Source organism: Nannobrachium achirus, assembly GCF_963921795.1.
Source record: "Nannobrachium achirus genome assembly, chromosome: 3".
Lineage (NCBI taxonomy): Eukaryota > Metazoa > Chordata > Actinopteri > Myctophiformes > Myctophidae > Nannobrachium > Nannobrachium achirus.
The window spans coordinates 19,972,128-19,995,488 of NC_137812.1; the positions used below are offsets into that span (position 1 = coordinate 19,972,128).

At 41.1% G+C, this 23,361-nt stretch overlaps 3 protein-coding genes across 3 annotated transcripts; all 3 read right to left on the reverse strand.

Annotated features, from left to right (window-relative positions):
- Window positions 1-453: 453 nt before the first annotated feature.
- Window positions 454-1,242, reverse strand: LOC308282083 (cilia- and flagella-associated protein 300-like; the record flags this gene model as incomplete). Its single annotated transcript, XM_080722427.1, has 1 exon — window positions 454-1,242. One exon carries the CDS (start codon window positions 1,240-1,242, stop codon window positions 454-456), a length of 789 nt encoding a protein of 262 aa, XP_080578553.1.
- Window positions 1,243-3,038: 1,796 nt separating this feature from the next.
- Window positions 3,039-11,755, reverse strand: LOC308282084 (GTPase IMAP family member 8-like; the record flags this gene model as incomplete). Its single annotated transcript, XM_080722428.1, has 4 exons — window positions 3,039-3,135; window positions 3,741-3,748; window positions 5,810-6,429; window positions 11,101-11,755. The coding sequence occupies 4 exons, from the start codon at window positions 11,753-11,755 to the stop codon at window positions 3,039-3,041; spliced, it is 1,380 nt and encodes a 459-aa protein (XP_080578554.1).
- A 10,817-nt stretch (window positions 11,756-22,572) lies between these two features.
- On the reverse strand, window positions 22,573-23,361 carry LOC308282085 (cilia- and flagella-associated protein 300-like; the record flags this gene model as incomplete). Its single annotated transcript, XM_080722429.1, has 1 exon — window positions 22,573-23,361. The coding sequence occupies one exon, from the start codon at window positions 23,359-23,361 to the stop codon at window positions 22,573-22,575; it is 789 nt and encodes a 262-aa protein (XP_080578555.1).

Genomic DNA, 23,361 nt, shown 5'->3' on the forward strand with positions numbered 1-23,361 from the left:
CAAACAAACAAACAAACAAACAACACCACACAAACAACAGGCTCATTTTATGTTACATTATTTTCGTCCTTACCCCTTATCCCTAAACTCTTTTGCAATTTTTTACTATTTTGAAAGATATATATTTTTTTAATATTTCAAATAGCTGACCTACAAGCTCACAACGTGTCGATGTACATTGGCTATTTGAAGTATTTTAAAATGTTTTTTCAAAATAGTAAAAACGGCAAAGAAGTTTAGGGGTTTAGGGTTTAGCATGGATGAAAATATGAACTTTGGTGTATAAAAAGGAAAAAAGGAGGGAACCAATTATAGAGCCTGGGGGACCCGAGTCGACCAAGTATATAGTGTTAAAGTCATTAGGAAACAGGAAACAGGCTTATACCAGACATCATTCTCCCATCTTTGACATTGACTAGTGCACTGGATATCAACATTGGGTCCTGTCACGCATCACAGCGTGACAGTTCCCACCCCGTAACAATGGTAGAACAGACACACGTGCCGCTTGAACGGGTCCAAAATCATGTAGGCAAAGGTCTGCTCCTGGTCTCGTCTCGCCGGGTAACAGCGGCCGGACGCGTCGTGAGCGCAGACTTTGAGCACCGTGGAAGCGACGCCGATTTCCTTGGTGTCCGGGTCCTTCTTCACGCTCACGAGGTCTTTGTAGATGAGCTTTGCCGTGTCAATGTAGGGAGAGATGAGGTCTTCGTACTGGCACAGCTCCCCTCCCAGACACAGGTGCTTGAAGAGGCGGAAGAGGAACTCGGCGCGCTCCTCTCGCCCGACAATGTGGTAATTTTCGCTGTCCTCGTCCTCAAGCATCCACCTGAGCTCGTCGTAGTCGGGGTAGACCTCGTGGTAGTACTTGAGCACGTGTCCAGAGGACCTCACGTTCTCGCTGGCGTAGAGCGGGTCGAACAGCTCCGTGGACACCTTGGTGCACGGCACCGTCTCCACCTCCACGGACACCACAGGGCCGTCGAGGGGAACCCAGGCTCCGGCCTCCATCTTCTTCAGGCTGGCCACCACGATGGGGTCTTTGAAAAAGTCCCCCGCGAAGTCTTTGCTGTTGTAAGGGTAGAACCTCTGGTCAAAGCTGTAGCACTGAGCCGATATCCTCCCCAACATGGACCATTTCAGGAATAATTGTAAAGTGTCTTTGTCTTGTAGGAAGGAGAAGGTCTTTTCTAGAGGAGTGAAGGAGAACTTTTGCTCAAATGTGCACGTCACTTCGGCCATTTGTAGTATTGTTACTTTGTTTCAAAAAGGTCTAAAGTACAACAGAAGTTAAATACCAGGGAAGAGAGCATTCCTCGACTCAGACCTTATCGCCAGGATCAACTAAGCTTATAGCTTATCACCAGCATGACTCACACCATCCTTCCTAGACGATTTTGACATCTTGTTACTAATCTGTCGGTAGATAATGCCGGTCTTATATAAGGGTCATTTGTGTACGGTGTGATGTCATACTGATGTCAGCAGTGTGATGTCATACTGATGCGGAGATATGAGCAGGGCAAAGGTGTGACGTGTGACGTGTGACCGACGGACGGACGGACGGACGGACGGCCGGTGGAGGTTTTGATACTAAACTGCGACCTGACGGTCGCAATAAAATGCTTGCAGCCAGGTATCCACAAAGTCTTACATTGTCATGGCTTTGTCATGGCTTCCCTTGTATTTCACCAACACCATGTCTCACCATGGCAACGGATGCCAAAGACTGATGACATCACCAGCTGTAAACATTGCAGGTCATGTGACCTGCTGCAGTCCAATGGTCCAATCAGTGGGGGTGGGAGGGGGTATCTTCCTCACAAAGCTCGGATCAAGTGACACATACAATAGAAACAAACTGTGTCACACACCAGTAGGCAGAAGGCAGCAAGTGAACCAAATGATGGGGTAACATATATACACATAACAATGTCAGATAGGCCGTATGTCAGAATATACCACTCTGTTCAATGTTTTGGTTTCATGTCAACCCCATGCAGTCTGCCAAATATGAACAAAATGAACTTGCTTTGTTGGGATTCAACTTACTTAATAAGTAACTGATTAAAGGACTACTTTAGCCTATATGACATTCCAGTCGTTTGTGTCCCATTTCACGCAAATATCCATTTTAGCTGTTTTATGTGTCACTCGCTCATGCAAGTGAGTGTATTGAAATGTTGCAGTGGCATGATCCACAGACAGTGGTAAGTGTGGGCTTGCTTTAGCTATAGCCTACCCAATGTCTATTTATTCTTTATTCCTCCACCTTTTTGGCATCCTAATACTTCCACATTCTTTGAGCTAGAAATGTATATTAGTGCTTGGGCTTGAGCTGATTCCATCTGAGGAGGGATGTGTACATTTTCTACTGTACATAATATACTTTGTGCTTTTTTTCAGCGAGCCCGCATGCAGTTTCTGAATGGGCCCAGGTCTAAAGGTCAGGTGGCCCTCCAGAACCCTGGACCAACTGAGACCCCAGAACTCAACCCTGAATTTATGGAACCAGAAAGCTTTAACTTTCCACATACAGTATGCTTTGTGTGGTGTCCTTATGTCCTCTAGTGTTCAACACAAGTACGTGCATTTATTTCACAGATCTCTGAAGCCATGGCAGAGAAAGGCTCTAACTGTTAACTCCTCTTGTTTTCACCCAGTGCTGATGTTGGATATTTCCCACCAGGAAGCAATAAATCACTCACAAACATCAATAACAGCAGTAAAGGGTCATTGTCCATTCATTCACCTGCAGGTTTGGTGATGTGTATAAAGAGAACAGCTTCATAACTCATCATCACATCACACATCTACCTGATACCTGACATAAGACCTACATTGCGCTCTCTCTCTCTCTCTCTCTCTCTCTCTCTCTCTCTCTCTCTCTCTCTCTCTCTCTCTCTCTCTCTCTCTCTCTCTCTATCTCTCTCTCTCTCTCTCTCTCTGCATTGCTATAACACTTTACATATAATTCATTCTGTAATAAGATTGTTTTGACTTCAAATAACACCTTTTTGTTATTTATCTTTTTTGTATCAGAGGATTATCCAACAATTATCATCATCGTCAACTTCATCATGAAGTCTCTCCTCATCCTCGGTGTTCTCCTCTGTGTTGCTCTCTGTGTGAGATCTGCAGCAAGTAAGACAGTTACAGTAAATTGTAACACATTGACTGTCTCTAATATTCACTTATACAGCTTAGATGCAACACATACTTGGTTCAGACACCATATGATGATGTGACAGACATGGTCAGTCATAAATATCTGTAATTATCATAAGAAGCAAACAATACTTTTTTAACTTTTAGATGACATGCTTATTGATTTATTCTTCTGTTTTATAGCGGACTGGTCCCATCATAACTGTGCTAAGTTGGACATCCATCTGTATGAGGAGTCCAGACTCCAGACACCTGCTGATGATGAGGAATGTGTGTTACTGTATGTGTATGACTTCTTTATTGAGCTGCAGTGACTTCCTTGACAAGTCTAAACAGTAGGTATTACCATTATTATTGTTCTCACAAAAATATGCCTTCTGTCTTGGAAGATGATCCATTCAAATGTTGTAAAAAGATAATGTGTACAGTTGTGTTGCTAACCACACCAAAAACATTGGAATGGTATTATTTGAATGTCACTTGAAACAATAAATAATTATTTAGGCTACCATTCTGAAATGCAGTTATCATTCATGTACTATACATTTTAAACTAAAGGTGTGCCTACAGACAACAGTTTCTGTAAGTATAAACACAGGTGGACACAGGTAAACAAACAGAGACCTCACAAGACATCATATTCACACATTGACATTTTCAAAACAAGATTTCATGCTGAATCTGCCAGCCGAACAAACCAACTAAATAGATTTGCATTTGCAAAATGTGTACCGGACGGTGTGATTATACAAGTATGTTTTAACAGTAAAATGAGAGACGTTCCATTTAATAAAGTTTACCTCGTAGGTTTTGCAACAATAACAAGATCAACTGTGATGGTTTCATGCCATTTTATTAGACAATGCAATACAAAATAATCCAAGCCACTACAATGCATTTCTATTGTAAGCATAGGTAAAGAGCTATCAGCAGGACTATCAGCGAGACAGTCAGTGTCATGGAGCAAAGTGTTCATCTTTGACATTCTTTCTGATAAAGTGCTAATACAGTAGGAGAAATAATTAAACAGTATTGATATGTGCTGTTGGCCACTGTACAGCACTAACATATGAGGTCAATTAAATAACCTGCTGAATTCAGTAGAATATGGCAGCTGAGCTATGATGGATTGGATGGATTTCTTCATTTGGATATATCTTGCTGAAGCTTTGTTATTCATTGGATACTGCATTGTTCACTCACTACTTTGTCCACTGCTGCTGTTAACACTTTCTCTGCTGCTTTTAACAGCAACTCCCCCCCTGCCTCCCCTAATTTTTCCAGCGCTTTCCCTATGAATGATCCCACTTTTTCCATTATTTCTTTTGCAACTTCCAAGGAGAAAAGGAAGGGGTTTGACAGCTCAGCTTGTGCTCTTGATTCTGCTTCAATCCTTTTCATTTCTTCTAATGGAACCACTCCTGGATGTCTTAACTGTAGCTGTCCCATCTTCTCTTGAAGAATTCTCGCCGTCTCTCCCCCTATTGCTCTCTCTGCATTTTGGAACATCTCATTGGTGTCATACCCGAGGGAAGTAGGGGTGCTGGAGGTGCGGCCGCACCCCCTCCCCCAGGTCCCACCGCACCCCCTACCGCCCCTCCCCAAGGGGGTTGGGAGGAAAATAAAAATAAATATTCATATAATAAGAAAATTGCACCAGTGGCATGTAGGGGCTATTGGCTGCTACTTCTATTTCCAGGACAATTTCAAAATAAACATGTTGAATGATCGATTGTATAGATGAAAACGTTAAAATAAAGACTTTTGTTTTGAAATGCGCTTCTGTGCAGAGAGGAAATAGCTTTCACAGGACGCCCCTTTAACGGTCGGCCACCTCTCTCTCGTCCGTGCGCACCGTGCGTCATCATGGACTCGTAGTGAGATAAACAACACGGGCATAAAAGGAATATAAACAGAACACCAAGACAAGACCATGTAGGCTATGAAGGCATTAAACATCGTCCTCTGCTCCTCTCATCCTCATACCTGGTGAGTCGTGGCTTAGAGTTAGAGTAATGATGGATGCTAATGCTGCTGGCTAATGGCTACACTGTTTGGGCTAGTGGCTATGGTGAAGCAGAACCACTGTTTCCAAACACTGTCTCCCGAGCGAGAAAGCCTGGTGGGCGAGGTTACTGGTGTCGGGACCGATGCGTGGGTCGCGTCGTCACGGACACATTGTATGGGTCCTGAAAATAGCCGATCTAGAAGTTCACAACGCAGCGCGAAGGCGGCGAAGCGACTAGTCGTGAGCTTGTAGATCTGCTATTTTCACTACTCTACTATTGGGTCCCCTAACGTTTAGTTTCTCTTGGTTCACGGGCTAAAACGTTTGGGAACCATCATGCTTGCTGTAGTAGACAGTAATGTAAAGTAACTATGTAGATTAACTGAAAAGCTTTTGGAACTGAATGATTATAATATATGAAACTGGTGTTGTCTGTCTGTTGGTATCAAGAAATCCATCTACTATAGACTGGCTGGTGCATGTGGAGAGGTAAAGGGAAAGTGTAGTGTGCCGTTCCCGATTGTGTTACATTTAGCAAAAAAATAAACTGCAGAAAGCGATAATTTTCGGCGCGCGCTGTACGCGCGCGTCACGTGCACGCGTGCATGAGGAGCGCGTGACAGCACCCCCTACGGTAAAATAGTTCCCGCGGCTATGATTGGTGTAGTGGCTTTCTCCGTTCTTCAGCACCATGGTCTTGATTTTCTCCAGCAGCTCAGTGACCTGAGAGCGATCCTTGGATTTGTTGTTGAAGACATGATAGCGTCCATCAACTTTCCTGACCAATTCTTTTAGTTTTGGAGTTAATTCCAAAATCTCTTCAATCGTCTGATCTTCGTCTTCAAGATCATCGCCACCAGTGAAGAGAATCATGGTGTATTTAGTCGACATTTCACCAAATAGCTGCCGAATAATTTCCACAGCTTTCTGCTCCTCTTCTGTGAATCTTCCTAGTTTGAGCACAACCAGGAACACGTGGGGACCAGGAGCAGCAAAACAAATGCACTGTTTGATTTCTTGGATGGTTTGCTCATGGGTGAACTTGGTGTCAAACAAGCCGGGCGTGTCAACAACAGAGACCTTTCTACCATTCACTTCACCTCTGACCTTCTTACAGCTCTCTGTCACAGATTGACCTCCAAGCTTGAAATTAAAAGCTTTATGACCCAGGATGGTGTTTGCACTTCTGCTTTTTCCAGTTCCCGTCTTCCCAACCATCACAATTCGAAGGTCTTCATCATTTATTATGAGAGCTAGTGGATTGAAATGATATGGTTATGTGTAGCCTAATAAACATTTGTAAAACAAACAAACAAAACAAAACATTGACATTAATTACATTTTTCATTTTCTGTTTGCCTGTTTGGATAAAAGAAAAAAAAACATAAAAGTATATTTCCTAGCAAGATACATACCTACTACTCCCTTCTCGCTTCTTGAATCTGCATTCATGACTGCACTCATGACTGGTTTTAGGTTGTTTCTTACTTCAGAGAGAGAGAGGGGGGGGGGGGGGCAATTGAGTACCATCAGGGGCGTCACAAGGGGGGGGGGGGGGGGGGGGGGAGTGGGACTGAGTTACTAGGGCTCGCACTGCGAGCCTGTAGATCTTCAATTTTTCATGAAAATGTATGCAAATCCTTGAATATATGTATTTCTTAAGCGAACATTTGTAACTAAAATGTTACGTCTGAGGGGGTCCCTGGAACTAAATATTTTGAGTTGGGGGTCCGTGGCCAAATATATATCATTTTGGGGGTCCTTCACATCACCACTGACATTCCTTCAAAGACTTGCACACATTTTAACGAATTTTCAAAAATATCTATTTTTCAATAGTTAAAAGACAAAATAACGCAGTGAATCCTTGTACCCAGGGCCCAGAATTTGGTGTGATACCCCTGGTGCCATGCATCATATCTATAGATCTGTGATCTCATTATGATTTCAGTAAGAATTGACAGGTTAAATGTATTGATTTATTGGTTAGCCTATTTCTCTTCACACACAACACATCTGGCCGTAACTTTGGAATTGACTGATTCATCAAACTAGAAAAAAGCTGCAAGTGTATTGAAACATGTACTTTATTTGTATACATGTAGGCTAGGTTAATTGGGAAAAGCAGACGAGTCATTAAATAATGTGTTGTGAATGCAGTGTTATATAATTAACAGAACAAAGTTATTAACCATTTACCACACATTTGCTTGGGTCTGGCATTTAATGCCTTGACCAGGCCACTTGTGATAATAATACAAAAAAGTCTGACTTTATTTGAATCACTTGTTCATATATCAGTTCATTTTATTTCAGCATCAATTCATTCATTAACATTGTTAAAAGCCTCATCTCTAATATACTGAATCCTGAGTTATAGGTCAAGTGAATGGGCTTTATACTAATATGAAGTCATGTTGCAAGCTCTCTCTGTCCTACATCAAAACACCTTTACCGTGAGGCATGCACACACACACACACACACACACACACACACACACACACACACACACACACACACACACACACACACACACACACACACACACACAAACGCACACGCGCGCGCGCGCGCACACACACACACACACACACACACACACACACACACACACACACACACACACACACACAAACACACACACACACACACAATGTGGGACACATAATTTAACATGAACACAGATGGGGAATGTGTACTATATCAACCTCCAAAAGTAATGAAGGTTTACTCTGCACCGATATTCCAAAATGAGGAAACATTGGGACACTCCCAAACCATATGAAAGAAGGTACCAAGGAATCAATTATCCATGGCAAGGATATTAGTTATTACTTAAAGTTGTTATATTATTGTAATGACACATTATTATGTCCTGCAAATGCATTTCTTGCACAGAGGCGTCAATTGGGTATGGCAAGCTATGGCGGCTGCCATACCTTTGCTACAGAGGGGAAATAATAAAATGTTCTTTTCATGGTGCCTGTTGCTAAGGTATGGCAACATGACTGGTGTCTTAAGACACCAGTCATGTTGCCATACCTTAGCCTTTTCTGAACTGACGCCGCTGTTCTTGCACCGGTTTCTTTCACTGCTTTGCTTTTCTAATTTTTATGGAGAACAGAGCTTATTTTTTCAGAAACTAGCAAAAATAGCTGATCTACAATCTGCATTTTCTGCAAATCCCCTGAAAATCTTACCAATGGCAGGACGCGTGAAGTTTATAAATGGCACATCTGTATACAGTGAGCTCTCAGTATCTTACCTGTTTCAATATTGAAGTCCTAATGTAGGCTAGTTCTGGAGACATAAAGGAATTATTCAGACGGGCTATGAAGTTCCACAAACAAGGACCTCACTGGCCTCCTTAGTTGTCTGTGGTCTCCATCCTTTTATAGCTTACATTTTGGGATCCCTTCAGTGGGAGGAGTCAGAGGTCTGCAGTTTCGGTGGATAAGATCTGATATACCGGTTACACCGGTAGGCCAAATGTATAATGTTTCAAAGATTGCTTTGTGAACATGCACGGTGCATCATTATCAGACTTTTAACCTTCAGCTTTTGTTTGTTGTTTGTTGAGATGAAGCAACAGTGTTGTTAAAGTTCAATATCATTTTGGATCCAAAATTGTCATATCTTGGCCTTGACTTTTATGTTGATGATGTCCTCAATAATACTTTTTTTTCTAGCAAATAAACAACAAATTAGCCGAATATTTTTTTTTTATGTTTTCGTTTTAAATTATTATCACAATAATTACAGATGTTACATCAGTCTTAATATTCCAAGAATATGACATATTGATGAACTACCGTACTGTTGGTATGAACTACACAATATCTTCCTCATCAGAACAAATTAAATATCCCTTTAAATGAGAAAGGCTTTGGATATTGTTGTGATTCCATGTGCAGGTGTGTTGTAAGTGGGCTAAACTTGACAGTCAAAACAGATACATGATAATTGAATAATGGAATGCACAATGCATTAAACATACCGGCTGAGGACAGTGTTACTTGAGGACAGGAGGGGAACAGGTTCTACCAGTTCTAGTTTTCTGGCAAGGTATCTTTAATAGTTGAAAAACGTTGTGATTAGATCAATAAGAGCTATATATCATTGTTGTAAAGCCCTGCTTCATCACACAAGGTCGTCGCACAAAAGTAGTGAAAACAGCAGATCTACAAGCACACAACGCCTCGTGTGTGTGCTTGTAGATCGGCTGTTTTCACTAGTTTAAATCATTTTTAAAATGATGAATGCAAAACGAACGGATTTTGGACATACAAAGTTTCCACCCGACAACGATATATATATATATAAATATATATATATATATATATATATATATATATATATATAGGGAAGCAGAAGGACCCATGCAGGTTAGATTCTGGGCTCTAGCAATGTGTCGAGATGTGCCTGAACAAGACCCTTCAGCCCCTGCAGCACCCATTGCACTTGTTATATTTCATTAAAGGGATATTCCACTTTCAAAAAAACCTTTTGGTCATTTTATCGCCTAATCAAGCTTTTAAGAACACCCTGAACAGTTTTTAATTTGCTTGATTCAATATTTAGATATTTCATATTTTCATGTAACTTTATTTTACGATATCTCCTATATGTGTCCTGCTATTGTTCATATGGCTCATTTTAAGTCCTACAGTATGCTTACACAGTATAGCTAGCTGTGTGCGTGGGTGTGCGCGTGCGTGCACATGTGCGTGCATGCATGCGTGCGTGCGTGTGCGTGTACAATACAATTCCAATTTCGATAAGAAACATCTTCAAAATGAAAAAAAAAAAAAAAAAGAGATTGATTGATTGATTACTTTATTAACAGTTTGCCAAAAAAGGCATGTACCGGTAGCACAGGTTTATACAAAAGAATTACCCAATTATAAGGCTTGTTTCCTCTAAGGTACTGTAAGAACTTTTGAACAACAGAGATGGGAAGTAATGTAGTAGTTGAATGAGTATTTCTACTTTTACCAAAGTCAAATTTTACACAAGCAACTGTACGTTTATGTTTTGTTTTACATTTAAACCAGTTGTTCCCAAACATTTCAGCCCGTGACCCAAAAGAAAAATCTGATGTCTGCCCGGGACCCAAACTAGTGAAAATAGCACTGTGAGCTTGTATATCATGTATATTTTCACTTCCGCTTAAAAGTTACATTTGTGGAACTTATGGAATTTATTTTAATTGCTTACATCTTATCTATGACTATGAAATTCTAAAAATAAACAAAAAACAATGGGGGGTTATTTACTCGTGACCCACACAAATCAGTCCGTGACCCATGCACAATTGGGTCCTGACTCCTGACCCACTACTTGGTTTACAGTAATTTATGCTTTTCTTGGCTCTCTGTTACATCAGCAACTGTAGCCCCTACTGCAGCCCCTACTTCTCCCCCAATCTGCTTGCCTTTGGTCAACCCGACCAAACCTCCAACTACTCCACCAACTAGTGTACCAACTGGGCCAAAAAAACTTCCAATAGCTGACCCAGATGCAGCGCCAGCCACAGGGCCAGCAAAAGCCCCAACAGCTTCACCAGTACGCCGTCCAAAACCAATGAATCTGTTTCTTCTCTCAGCTATATATCTTGCCTCTTCCTTCATTCTCTCAACATCTTCTCTCTCTTTCCTCAACTTTTCCGTCTCTCTAGCTAATCTTTCTTTTGTTTCATCTTGTTCTTTTTTCTTTTTGTCATATTCTTCCTTCAGTTTATTCTCCTTTTTACGTCTCTCTTCCTCTGCTCTCTCTTTTTCTTTACCTTGTTCTTTTTTCATTTTTTCACAATCTTCCCTCTCTTTCCTCAACTTTTCCATCTCTCTGGCTAATCTTTCTTTTGCTTCATCATGTTCTTTTTTCACTTTTTCATATTTGTCCTCAATTTCTTTCTCCTTTTTACGTCTCTTCTCTTCCTTTTCTCTAAGGATTCTCTGTGTCTCTTCCTCTATTGCTCTCTCTGCCTCTTGGAACATCTCAGTGGTGTAGTGGCTTCCTCCATTATCCACCACCATGCTGTTGATTTTCTCCATCAGCACAGTGACCTGAGAGGGATCTGTGGTTTTGTTGTTGAAGACATGATAGCGACCTTCACATTTGCTGATTAGTTCTTGTAATTTGGAACTTTTCAAAAAATCTCCAACTGGTTTACCCTCGAGCAGGTCTCCACCAGTGAAGAGAATCATGGTGTATTTATTTGACATTTGGCCAAATAGCTTCTCAATCATTTCCACAGATTCCTGCTCCTCTTTTGTGAATTTACCCAGTTTGATCACAGTCAGGAACACATGTGGACCAGGAGCAGCAAAACAAATGCACTGTTTGATCTCTTTACAGGTTTCATCTGTGCTAAACTCTGTGTCAAACAATCCTGGTGTGTCAACAACAGAGACCTTTCTACCAGCCACTACACCTTTAAACTTATCACAGCATGTTGTGCAAGATTCAGATGAAAACTCAGATTTAAAAGCTTCAGAACCCAAGATGGTGTTTCCAGTGGCGCTCTTTCCAGCTCCAGTCTTCCCAACCATCACAATCCGAACTTCTTCATCATTCATTATGAGAGCTGGAGGATTAAAAATGATATGAGCATAAATGCTAAGCAGCTGAGCTTTCAAATAAAGAAACACGCACGCACGCACGCACGCACGCACGCACGCACGCACGCACGCACGCACACACACACACACACACACACACACACACACACACACACACACACACACACAAATATTGCTTGTCTTGGAAAAACTAAAGTCTCTGTCAATATACCTTCTGGCCCTTTCTTCTTGTTTCTTGTATCTGCACTCATGTCTGCTTTGTTTTTTTCGTACTCTGTTTTCAGAGAGAAAGAAAGAGATAGAGAGAGAGCGAGAGAGGGGGGGGTATGTTAACAACATACTGTATGTGCATGCATTAGGAGGACAATATAGCAGGTTTTTCCATCACATAATCAAATGAGCTGCGATGGACTCCTTAGGCAGGGGAGTCATGCTATGCATTGTTACGTCTTTTGTACAGGTATACATAAGACTAGCGATTCCTTTTGCCAGAGTGTATATAGCCCACTGGTTCCCAAGCACTGGGTCGGGATATATTTTTATGAGTCCCTTATTTTTTTCGTTTCCTGAATTTTCTCTTTAATTATTATTATTTCAAAACATTTTCAAAACACATTTTCATGATTAAAAAGTAATATTTATGAAATTGTAATTTCATGAATAAATAGCCGATCTACAAGCTCTACAAGCTGTAAGATTTTAGATCCTCTATTTTCACTAGTTTGGGTCCTGTGCAAATGTCTTCTCTTTTGGGTCACAGGCTAAAACGTTTGGGAACCACTGGCCAACTCGGGACTCCTGGACCACTGCACACTCCTATCTGACATCAGGTTCTTGAGCTCTACAATGTTGTTAAACTGTTGCGCCGCAGTGCATTTAGGTGGTGTGCTTCTTGCCCCTCCTGGCTTTGCCCTGGGTTGGCTCCAATAGAGTTAATGTGATTGCCTCTAGTTCTATTCTGGGTGCCTGATGCAGCCCTGCCAGCCTCAACCTTCTCTCTCTCTGACCTTGTCTGTGACCCGAGGTAGGTCCCCATAGACGTCCACAGTAATGCTATAAAGGCCGATTCATACTCCACTTTCAGAGACAATTTTATTTTGGTTTAGTTCGGGGAGTGACACATTTTTTTTTAAATTACTATTATTTTCATTCGTTTTAGTGAGGACCAATTATATGAATACAGGTTTTTATTATTATCCTGTAGATGAGGACGCTTCAGTCTGAAAGTGTGGCCACTTATTTTTACCACTTTTTAGTGGTGCCAATGTCAATTCATTTTTGGATAGTTCACCCAAAAAACTGTTGATTACTCACCACTTTAGAGAATTAATATATTGTTTTTCTTTATTTTTCCTGTCACATTACTAAGCCAATAATTTGATGACCAGCAGTAATTCCCTATGAAGACACAAAGAGCCTGCTTTGTTCTCTAAGGAGACACAAAGAGTCTCCTTAAATTATTGGTTTAGGAATGCAACAAAAACATATCCATGAATTCAATTGTCCATGATGGGGTGAGTAATTGATAGGGGGAAAAACATAATGTTGGGGGTAAACTACCCCTTTCAATACAATGTTATTCATGGTATTCCTGACAGACAGACAAACATGTGGTGAATCATGACTATTGCAGGACATTTGACATGGATTGATGATGATGATGTATGGTACAACTTGGCTGAGATGTATGAGAAGTCGTTTAGTCAACTTGTATACAAGTAAGTTGACTATTCATAGAATAGTCAACATGTATGTACCTGTACATTGTATAGTATACATACACGTACAGTATACTTCTCTTGCACATCCATACATTATACATATCGGTACTTCACTTGCACATGCATACATACATACTTCACTTGTACATACATAATTTACTTTAACAGCTTCTCATAGAGATGCAGTCATTCACCTGAAGACAGGAAAAGGAGGCCTGATTGTTGTGGTGGTTCTTTAACTGTGTTTGGAGAGCAGGGAGAGATCAGTGGGATACCGGTAAGTAATTAAAGGAAGTTAGAGAGTAATGGTAACTACAATATATACAGTATAAATACATAGAACATACATGGGCAACTGTATGGCGGCCCGTGGGCCACATGCGGCCCTCAACCTTACTTGAAGGACAACTTTAGTTTTTTACAACAAGGGTTCATATTTTAGATCGTAAATAAATAATAAAAAAGATGAGTGTTAAAATTATTTCATTTACTTCTTTCTATTGTTTTAGAGATTCTTATTTCAGTGGTTGGGGGCATGCCTACATGTGGCTAAATACTGTATGTCATTTTTTGTTTGTTTAGCACGGTAAATGTGATAAAACAATAGAACGAAGCAAATTAAAACATTTTAACACTCACTTTTTCTTTTCTCTAATTACAAACTAAAATATGAACCCTTGTAAAAGTTGTCCTTTAATGCTTAATGCAGGTTAATATCGGAGTACAGATACCGGTATATTGATTTCAGCTGTTACAATTCCAAACATGCAAACATGACCCCCTCCAATTACTTCAGTCTATATTAGTAGCAACTAGCAATTCAACAATAGCTGATCTGTTAATTTGAGACTTTTTATTTTACGTTTACCTATAATCACATGCCCAAAATAGCTAGGGCATGGGCGTGGATTGAGTGTAGAAAATAATGCAGAAAATAAAATAACTGAATTTGAGGTTAATGCAAACACTAGAGGATGGAAACAGACATCAGCTGGGTCCCCAAATGACACACCAGTGTTGAGAATTAGGCAAATTGTGGTGATTTCAATTGAAATGTGTGTTACAGATGAAAATGTATTGATTTATTATCACTGTACAGTACAGTGAGGTTACATTGAAAAGGGTATACTTACATAAAATACTTGAATGCAGGACCTTGCTAGTTGTTTGGTATTCACCACTTCATAGGACACTGATGAAACACATAGCATTAAGTTATACACATGGATTCAAGGCAGACTTGTTTCACAATAATATTTAAAAGCAAATACGCAAAAAGTTTTAGACATTTAAACTTAATTAATAAATTATTGGCAAGATATTATTTTTGTGACCGATAAAGGAATTAGTTCAATACCATACTTGTTCAACACTTTCAGATGAATTTCTATTTTGAATTGGAAAATGACTTCAAAATGCCAACTATGGACAATTGAATGAATTGGTATTATCACCCATTAAAGAGGTTAAGTCACACATTTCCATAATTACATTACAAGAGGTGTCAGTATCTTACCTGCTTCAATATTGAAATCCTGATGTAGGTCTGGAGAGACAGAGGAATAAAGACAAGCTACAAAGCTGCATCAAGTGAGGACACATCTCTGGTGTCCATCATTTTATAGAGCACAGTCTGTCGTTCCTTTGATAGGGGGAGTCAGAGATCTACGTATGTTTGACAAGAAGTGGGACCATTTCTTGTAAAGGGTGTGAGCGAATCATGTGACCTGATGAAGCAAAGTGTGTGTGTCTCTGTGTGTGTGTGTGTGTGTGTGTGTGTGCGTGCGTGCGTGCGTGCGTGCGTGCGTGCGTGCGTGCGTGCGTGTGTGTGTGTGCGTGCATGCGTGTGTGAGTTCATGCGTGCGTGCGTGTGTGTGTGCGTGCACTCATGTGCGTTTGTGTAATGACACAGGAATAAAAGTGAAAGTTCAATGACTGCCATCAATCTGCTAAATCACAAAGAGAACAATCTGTCATACTGATAACAAATATACCGGTATGCTTGTTTTCAAAGTCCATAACATTATACCGCTCGTTAATTAGTAGGCCTTCACAACGAAACCAAACGATAGAGATATTAAACTCTTATCTGAGAAGATTAACAAGATTAAGAAACACCTATGTATACAGGCCCTAGAGTCAGAGTATTAAAGTTCCTGTCTACCACCATGGAGACTTGGGGTTTGAAGGAAGTAAATTGTATGTCTATTGTCTAAATCAGTTTGCTTTTGTTTTTCAAAGGGTTTTATACAAATTTCCAGAATGACAACAGTTGTAACTAGAACTGCACTCTGTCGAGGTGCCAACTTGCACCTTACACTCAAGCAAGCCACACATGGCCTACTTGTGCGCAGGCAGAGCGCGCCATGAGGTGTGTGCTGCTGGCCTCATGTCCCTAATGTCTTCGCCCGTTAATGAAGACATTCTGGGAAAACTGCAAGTGTGGTTGCACTGATGTGAGTTGTGAGGAATCCAATGGGAAATGAATTCTGTCTTACCATTAATGCATGACCAAAAGCTTTACAACCCGGTTAACATCACCCAAAAGGTTTACAAAAAACAGATTCACTTTGCTGGCAAAAGAATCTCAGACCGATTACAATAGTGTGTTGCCTATAGCAATTAGCAACGACACTAATAATGTAGGTATTACAACTCATAGGGCTATATTTTGATTGTCTTAAAGCTCCACTGACACGCCCCGAAATTATCATAGTATTATACAGTAGGTCACATGGTCTATCTGAAAACACCATAAATCTATGGAAAACACTCAGAATCAAAATATCCCATCGCCCGCAGCGCAGCCCCCTCCACTCTCTAATGCGGCCGGGCCGGGGAGCTCATTGAATCCATAGGAGGAGACGCTGCCGGTCGGGGAGGAGGAGGAGAAGAGAGACAGACAGATAGTTTCAGAACCGCTGTTAAAAGGGTTTCTCCTCGGTCAGAAACAGCCTGTCTTTGCTCTCCCCGTTTTCTTCGAGTGTGTGTGTGTGTGTGTGTGTGTGTGTGTGTGTGTGTGTGTGTGTGTGTGTGTGTGTGTGTGTGTGTGTGTGTGTGTGTGTGTGTGTGTGTGTGTGTGGCTGGCTAATTAATTTGATTGGCTTATCACGCATTCCCACAATGACATCAAAAAAATATAAACTTGTTGTTATAGATGATTTCTTAAGGTGACAGTAACCCTTAAGGTGACATAGTCCCTTTAAGTACCAGCTCTTATGCCTTAACTTAAATGCCTGTCCATACTGTCTCAGACCACCAAACTTTTCGTCAGAAAGGCCCGGATCAACTACAAAATTACGTCACTCGCATCTTCTGAAAAGCATTACCCAGAGTTAGGGTTCGGAAAGCTGCACGTCGGAAAGTCGGAAATCACAGACGAAAAGATTGATGGTCGGAGACAGTATGGACAGGTCTTTAAGTTAATGCATAAGAGCTGGTATTTAAGACAATCAAAATACAGCCCATATCATGACGTCCTTGTGAAAGGAAGGGGTGGACAGGGGGTGGATGCAATGCAATGCTGGAGGAATATAGTATTTTTTTGTTTTAAGGAAAATATAAGTATTTCACTTGTGTTGACATGTTTAACATACCGGTAGATAGTCAACTATATTCCTTATGGTAACACATTACTTAAAGATGCTTTATAATCACATTTATGCATTATACAGTTTACTTGTTTTCCACCTTACTAAAGATCAGACTTAAACAGATTCTTCTAGTTAGTTAACACAATGTGTCATCATTGCCTCCGCCAGGCTGACACAAAATTCACATCATTAGTGCCAAAACCGAACATGTTCGGTTTTTTAAAACGTATTACATATGCCAAAACCGAACATGTTCGGTTTTTGAAAAAAAAAAAAAAAAAAAAAAAATTGAAATTTTTTTTAAAAAAAAATTTTTTTTGGACCCCATCAAATCTAGTGAACATGATTTCAATCGCGATTTTGCATGTTCCACCCCCATACAACCCCATCTAACATACAGGGCAGCCATGTTTGTTTACATAACATGTAAAACATAATGGCGATTATCTCAAGAATGCCTGAACGGATTTCCAATCGGATTTTTTTGTTTGAAAGCTGTGAACAAACTGCACAAATCCACTCCAATGCAATCCAGGATTGCATTGGATTTTTTAGAGCTCATTCTTCTCTGTTTTTTTCCCATGCATGAGGTGTGCAAGGTTTAATCATGGCTAAGTTCACGAAAATAAGGCTTCTAAAATGCTTGGTAGCCAATAGCTAACTTCAAGCTAACTTCATCCTCTTCCTGTACATGCACAAAGGAAAGTGTTCAGGCAAGTCATGGCTGCAGGGCTTCTGCATATACCAGCATATCTCTATGGGATTTTCTATGGCACCTGGGGCGCCCTCTAGTGGTGAACGGGTGGCACTAAAAGAGTTAAAACAACAAAAAATTACAACAATGACAGCACAATAAAAAAAACTAGAAGATTTGCAATTTGTGAAATTGTGGGCGTGGTTTCCCTGTGGTTCAAATCATATTTGAGTTTTGGGAAGTGAATTTCCATTATTTTGGGGGCTATGTTTGTTTACCTGTAAGTGTACAAACATATGTTAAAATTGTTAAAAAGCCAAGCAGGGCCTTGGCAAGTTAGGGCCTGGTTTTGATGCATTGGGATCTCCATATAATTATGGGCATAAGGGGGTACCCTAACATGTATATATAGTTGATGATGTCATAAATGTCATGCGTAATTATTTATGGCATGCACGTCCAAAAAAACAAAACACAAACACATTTGATGCTCATATTAACCATAGGAAGTATTGCGTTTGTTTTTATTTGCACATGCAAGCCATACATTCCATAGGGATAGACCACAAATTACATTTATGACATCATCAACTTGCGATGGGCATTTCCCCTATTGAGTGAAAGATTAGCTATTTCTAGAAGAAATAAAATAATGAAGGTGTTTTTAATTTTACATTGTATTTATAGAGGACAATTATAATGTAATAAGGCATATTTGTCGTATAGCCAGGGATCCCTTTAAAGTCAGTGGGGAAAATGTATTCACTAATAAATTAATATCAATTAAACAATATACAACTTTTCTCTTAGCGAAATGCATGCGGACGATTCCCGATGAAGCCGGTCAATTTGACATAACTAGCCCTTACCCGTTCAAAGATATGAGCTCCGAAAAGATGTGCAGTGTGTGGGTTATGGGATATGTGCACTATATGAGGGATGGAAAGTAACTTTAACTGGTGCTTGCATGATGTAGGAGCATCAATGTAAGAAATACCCGTTTCGTTTAATGGCTACAGAGATACTGTGTACCCCCCCCCCCCCCCACCAACACACACACACACACACACACACACACACACACACACACACACACACACACACACACACACACACACACACACACACAGAGCTGGTTAAACATGTTGCCTCATGCTAGATGCAGAATAGATATGCCTCATGCTAGATGCAGAATAGATAGTAGATACACCATAAAAATGCTAATATACAGCATATGATTTGCGAAAGTGACAAACAGGCTTCACAGTCATGTCAGGTGTGTTCATATGCTAATGGTGATGCGATTTCAGATCAATTGCTCCAGCCACTGAGGAGAAACGCTGTTACAGACAGACAGACAGACAGACAGACAGACAGACATTCGGAAAATTATATGTTCGATGGCACGAGGAGTGTGGGAGGAGTAGGCGGACAAACTTTTGGTTACTCTAGAAACAGAGAATAATAAATAAAGTTTCCCCAGGACTATAGTCTGCTTGCCCTGCTGGGCAACCACACTAATAAAAATAAATTAACAGTACAATAAGAATGAATTACAATACATTTACAGTACAATAAGAATGAATGGGCAGAGCCAGAGCTCTACTGTATGTCTGACAAGAAGTGGGACCATTTCTTGTAAATGCTGGGACTGTATACGTGACCTAATAATACAAAGTTAATTCTGGACCACAAATAGATCGAAGATAACAGCAAAGGAGGAGATATAACACCTGAGAGTTTACTGGTGCCACGACGGACCAGGAAGGCTTGCATGTAACACCATGTATGGGCACAAAGATCTACCCTTTGGCTACACTTCATTGACTAAGGGCCCTGCCTTTGTACTGTTGGGGAGAACTTGATAGATAATAATAAATAAATAATGAAGGCGAGACCACAATTAGAAGAGAAAGAATACGAAAAAAAGAAGACAAAGTCAAAAAGATTCTTTGGGCTGTTTGTCTTGAAAGCAGCACCCCAGATTCCACTATATATACTGGTGTATTCACTTCCTACCCCAGTGGGGAACCTAAGAAAATTATGCCCAAAGGAATTGTGTACAGAGAGGCTAAGATGTGAGAACATTCCACTGTTATACCGGGAGCTTGACCAACAGAGACATGCCTCCATATCCAGAAAAAGTAACTGAGAGACAAACCGATTGATTGATCGATCGATCGATCAATACTTTATTAGTCAGAAATATAAACAGAATAAGGTACAGTCATATTGTCATCCATACCTTTCCCCTTTTCCCTAAACTTCTTTTTACTATTCTGAAAACATTTTGAAATACTTAAAATAGCCAATCTACATCGACACGTTGTGAGCTTGTAGATCAGCTATTTGAACTATTTAAAAATGTTTTTAAAAATAGTAAACAAAAAGGCAAAGAAGTTTAGGGATACCTTTATCCCTAAACTTATAAGGTAAGGCATGACGAAAATACGGCCCTTAGGCTGAAAGGATAAAAAGTCCTGGGGATTTGTTTCCATTGTGGCCCAATATATTCAATTCACCAACATACAACAAGTTACGGCTGAGTCTCTGACGAGGTCGCTACAATATACTATACTGTTACGACCTCCAGTCTACAGAGGATGACATTTGACAGGAATTCCCGTGGGTCCCGTGGGATTCCCGCAGGACAGGAGTCAAATTTGTATTAATGCCAGGATCGGGACGGGACAGGAATGAAAATCAACAGGAGTGGGCAGGAGCGGGAATCATCCCAGACCAGTTCATCAAATCGCAGAAATAAATTGCACAGGAAAGTGAGGTCTTTGAACTGCGAACTTTATAAAATTATACATTATATAATGATAAACATGATATCAAATATAATATGGATCAAAATAGAAAAACATCAGCGCGATTTTATTTTTTTATTTTTTTTCGGGAGCGGGATGTGAACGGGAGTGATTTTGACCAGGAGCGGGGTGGGACCAGGAGTCATTGTACAGGAGTGGGACAGGACGGGATTAATCTTTTTACTCTGGCCCGGGACAGGATTTTTTTCTGCGGGAGTGGGACGGGACAGGAGTAAAAATCCACTCCCGTGTCATCCTCTACGGTTAGGGGAAGTAACATGAAATGGAAAATTACAATGAATTATAAAACTGAATATATATATATATATATATATATATATATGTTATAAACAAAAGTCCTACCTAACAGAATCAAATTACCTAAACTTAACTCAAATCAAATGGCAGAACTGAGGTGGTCATAAAGTCTTTCTCAAAGCTTTCAGCAGCAGATTAAGGTTTGGTTTGGGTGAGAGGACAGGGGGACTGACCGATTCCCTGCTTCCGTCCTCTGAAAAGACTGGGTCTTGGATGATAGTGGATCGGTGTGGTCCCAGCCAATACATCGCTTGCATCATCAGAGCCAACCATATTTTGGAGATGGCCAATTTCTCACAGCAGCTGGCGGTTGATCACCGTCTCACCAGACAGATTTCAATGTGACAATTAACAAGCTCTGTCTCCACCTCACCAATGCTCCACCTCAGAACAGACATAACACAGGATAATGCAATGCAAAGACACACAGCATATAGTGTGTGTGTGTGTGTGTGTGTGTGTGTGTGTGTGTGTGTGTGTGTGCGTGCGTGCGTGCGTGCGTGCGTGCGTGCGTGCGTGCGTGCGTGCGTGCGTGCGTGCGTGCGTGCGTGCTTGCGGGGCCAATCAGATGGGAATAAATGGGCATACTGTATGTCCGATAAGCTTGAGGATTGGTGCATTGATGAGTTTCACATGACATTTCGGCCAACCAGACTATAAATGGGTCAATCTCCATAACTGGTCAAGTTTCATATGACATCATAATATCTTACCAAAAACAGGCAGAGCAGGCGAAAACCTCAAGTTAAATACATATAGTTATACAGTTATACCCAATAGTGCAGTACCAAACAACTACACTGGCCTCCAAGTCCAATGACATCAGTCAGATGCACAGTCAGGCAGTTAAAGACATTTGTGAAGAAATACAGACATGCAAAAGTATGTACCATGACACTGCAGGAGAAAACAGACTGGGATCGTCCTGTCAAAGAAGGCCTACTGTGAAAATATTAGAATCAGAAAACTCAATTATGGGGGCCTGGGGCACTGTTATGTAGATTAGAACACTGCATGGGAACGTAGTGACACCTCACAGAACGGATGGACAAGACGCCTGCCATTAAACAAACAAACAAACAAACAAACAAACAAACAACACAAACAACAGGCTCATTTTATACATATGTTACAACATTATTTTAGAGGAGAATTCTCAGAGGAGATACAGTATGGGGCTCTATTTTCGTCCTTACCCCTTATCCCTAAACTCTTTTGCCATATTTCACTATTTTGAAAGACATTTTTTTTAAATATTTCAAATAGCTGAGCTACAAGCTCACAACTTGTCGCTGTACATCGGCTATTTGAAGTATTTTAAAATGTTTTTCAAAATAGTAAAAAAAAGGCAAAGAAGTTTAGGGGTTTAGGGTTTAGCATGGATGAAAATATGACCTTTGGTGTATAAAAAGGAAAAAAGGAGGGAACCAAGTATAGAGCCTGGGGGACCCGAGTCAACCAAGTATATAGTGTTAAAGTCGTTAGGAAACAGGAAACAGGCATCATTCTCCCATCTTTTACATTGACTAGCTAGTGCACATTGGGTCTGGTGACCGTCAGGAGTCTAAATGAACCATTATCGGTCTGAGCAGAGTTAAATTAACACTGAGGAGTTTGCAATATAGAATCGGCACTATTGGTTTGAGAATCCCTGGCCTTGCGGTCCTGTCACGCATCACAGCGTGACAGTTCCCACCCCGTAACAATGGTAGAACAGACACACGTGCCGCTTGAACGGGTCCACAATCATGTAGGCAAAGGTCTGCTCCTGGTCTCGTCTCGCCGGGTAACAGCGGCCGGACGCGTCGTGAGCGCAGACTTTGAGCACTGTGGAAGCGACGCCGATCTCCTTGGTGTCCGGGTCCTTCTTCACGCTCACAAGGTCTTTGTAGATGAGCTTTGCCGTGTCAATGTAGGGAGAGATGATGTCTTCGTACTGGCACAGCTCCCCTCCCAGACACAGGTGCTTGAAGAGGCGGAAGAGGAACTCCGCACGCTCCTCTCGCCCGACGACGTGGTAGTTTTCGCTGTCCTCGTCCTCAAGCATCCGCCTGAGCTCGTCGTAGTCGGGGTAGACCTCGTGGTAGCACTTGAGGACGTGTCCAGAGGCCCTCACGATCTCGCTGGCATAGAGCGGGTCGAACAGCTCCGTGGACACCTTGGTGCACGGCACCGTCTCCACCTCCACGGACACCACGGGGCCGTCCAGAGGAACCCAGGCTCTGGCCTCTATCTTCCTCAGGCTGGCCACCACGCTGGGGTCTTTGAAAAAGTCCCGCGCGAAGTCTTTGCTGTTGTAAGGGTAGAACCTCTGGTCAAAGCTGTAGCACTGGGCCGATATCCTCCCCAACATGGACCATTTCAGAAATAATTGTAAAGTGTCTTTGTCTTGTAGGAAGGAGAATGTCTTTTCTAGAGGAGTGAAGGAGAACTTTTGCTCAAATGTGCACGTCACTTCGGCCAT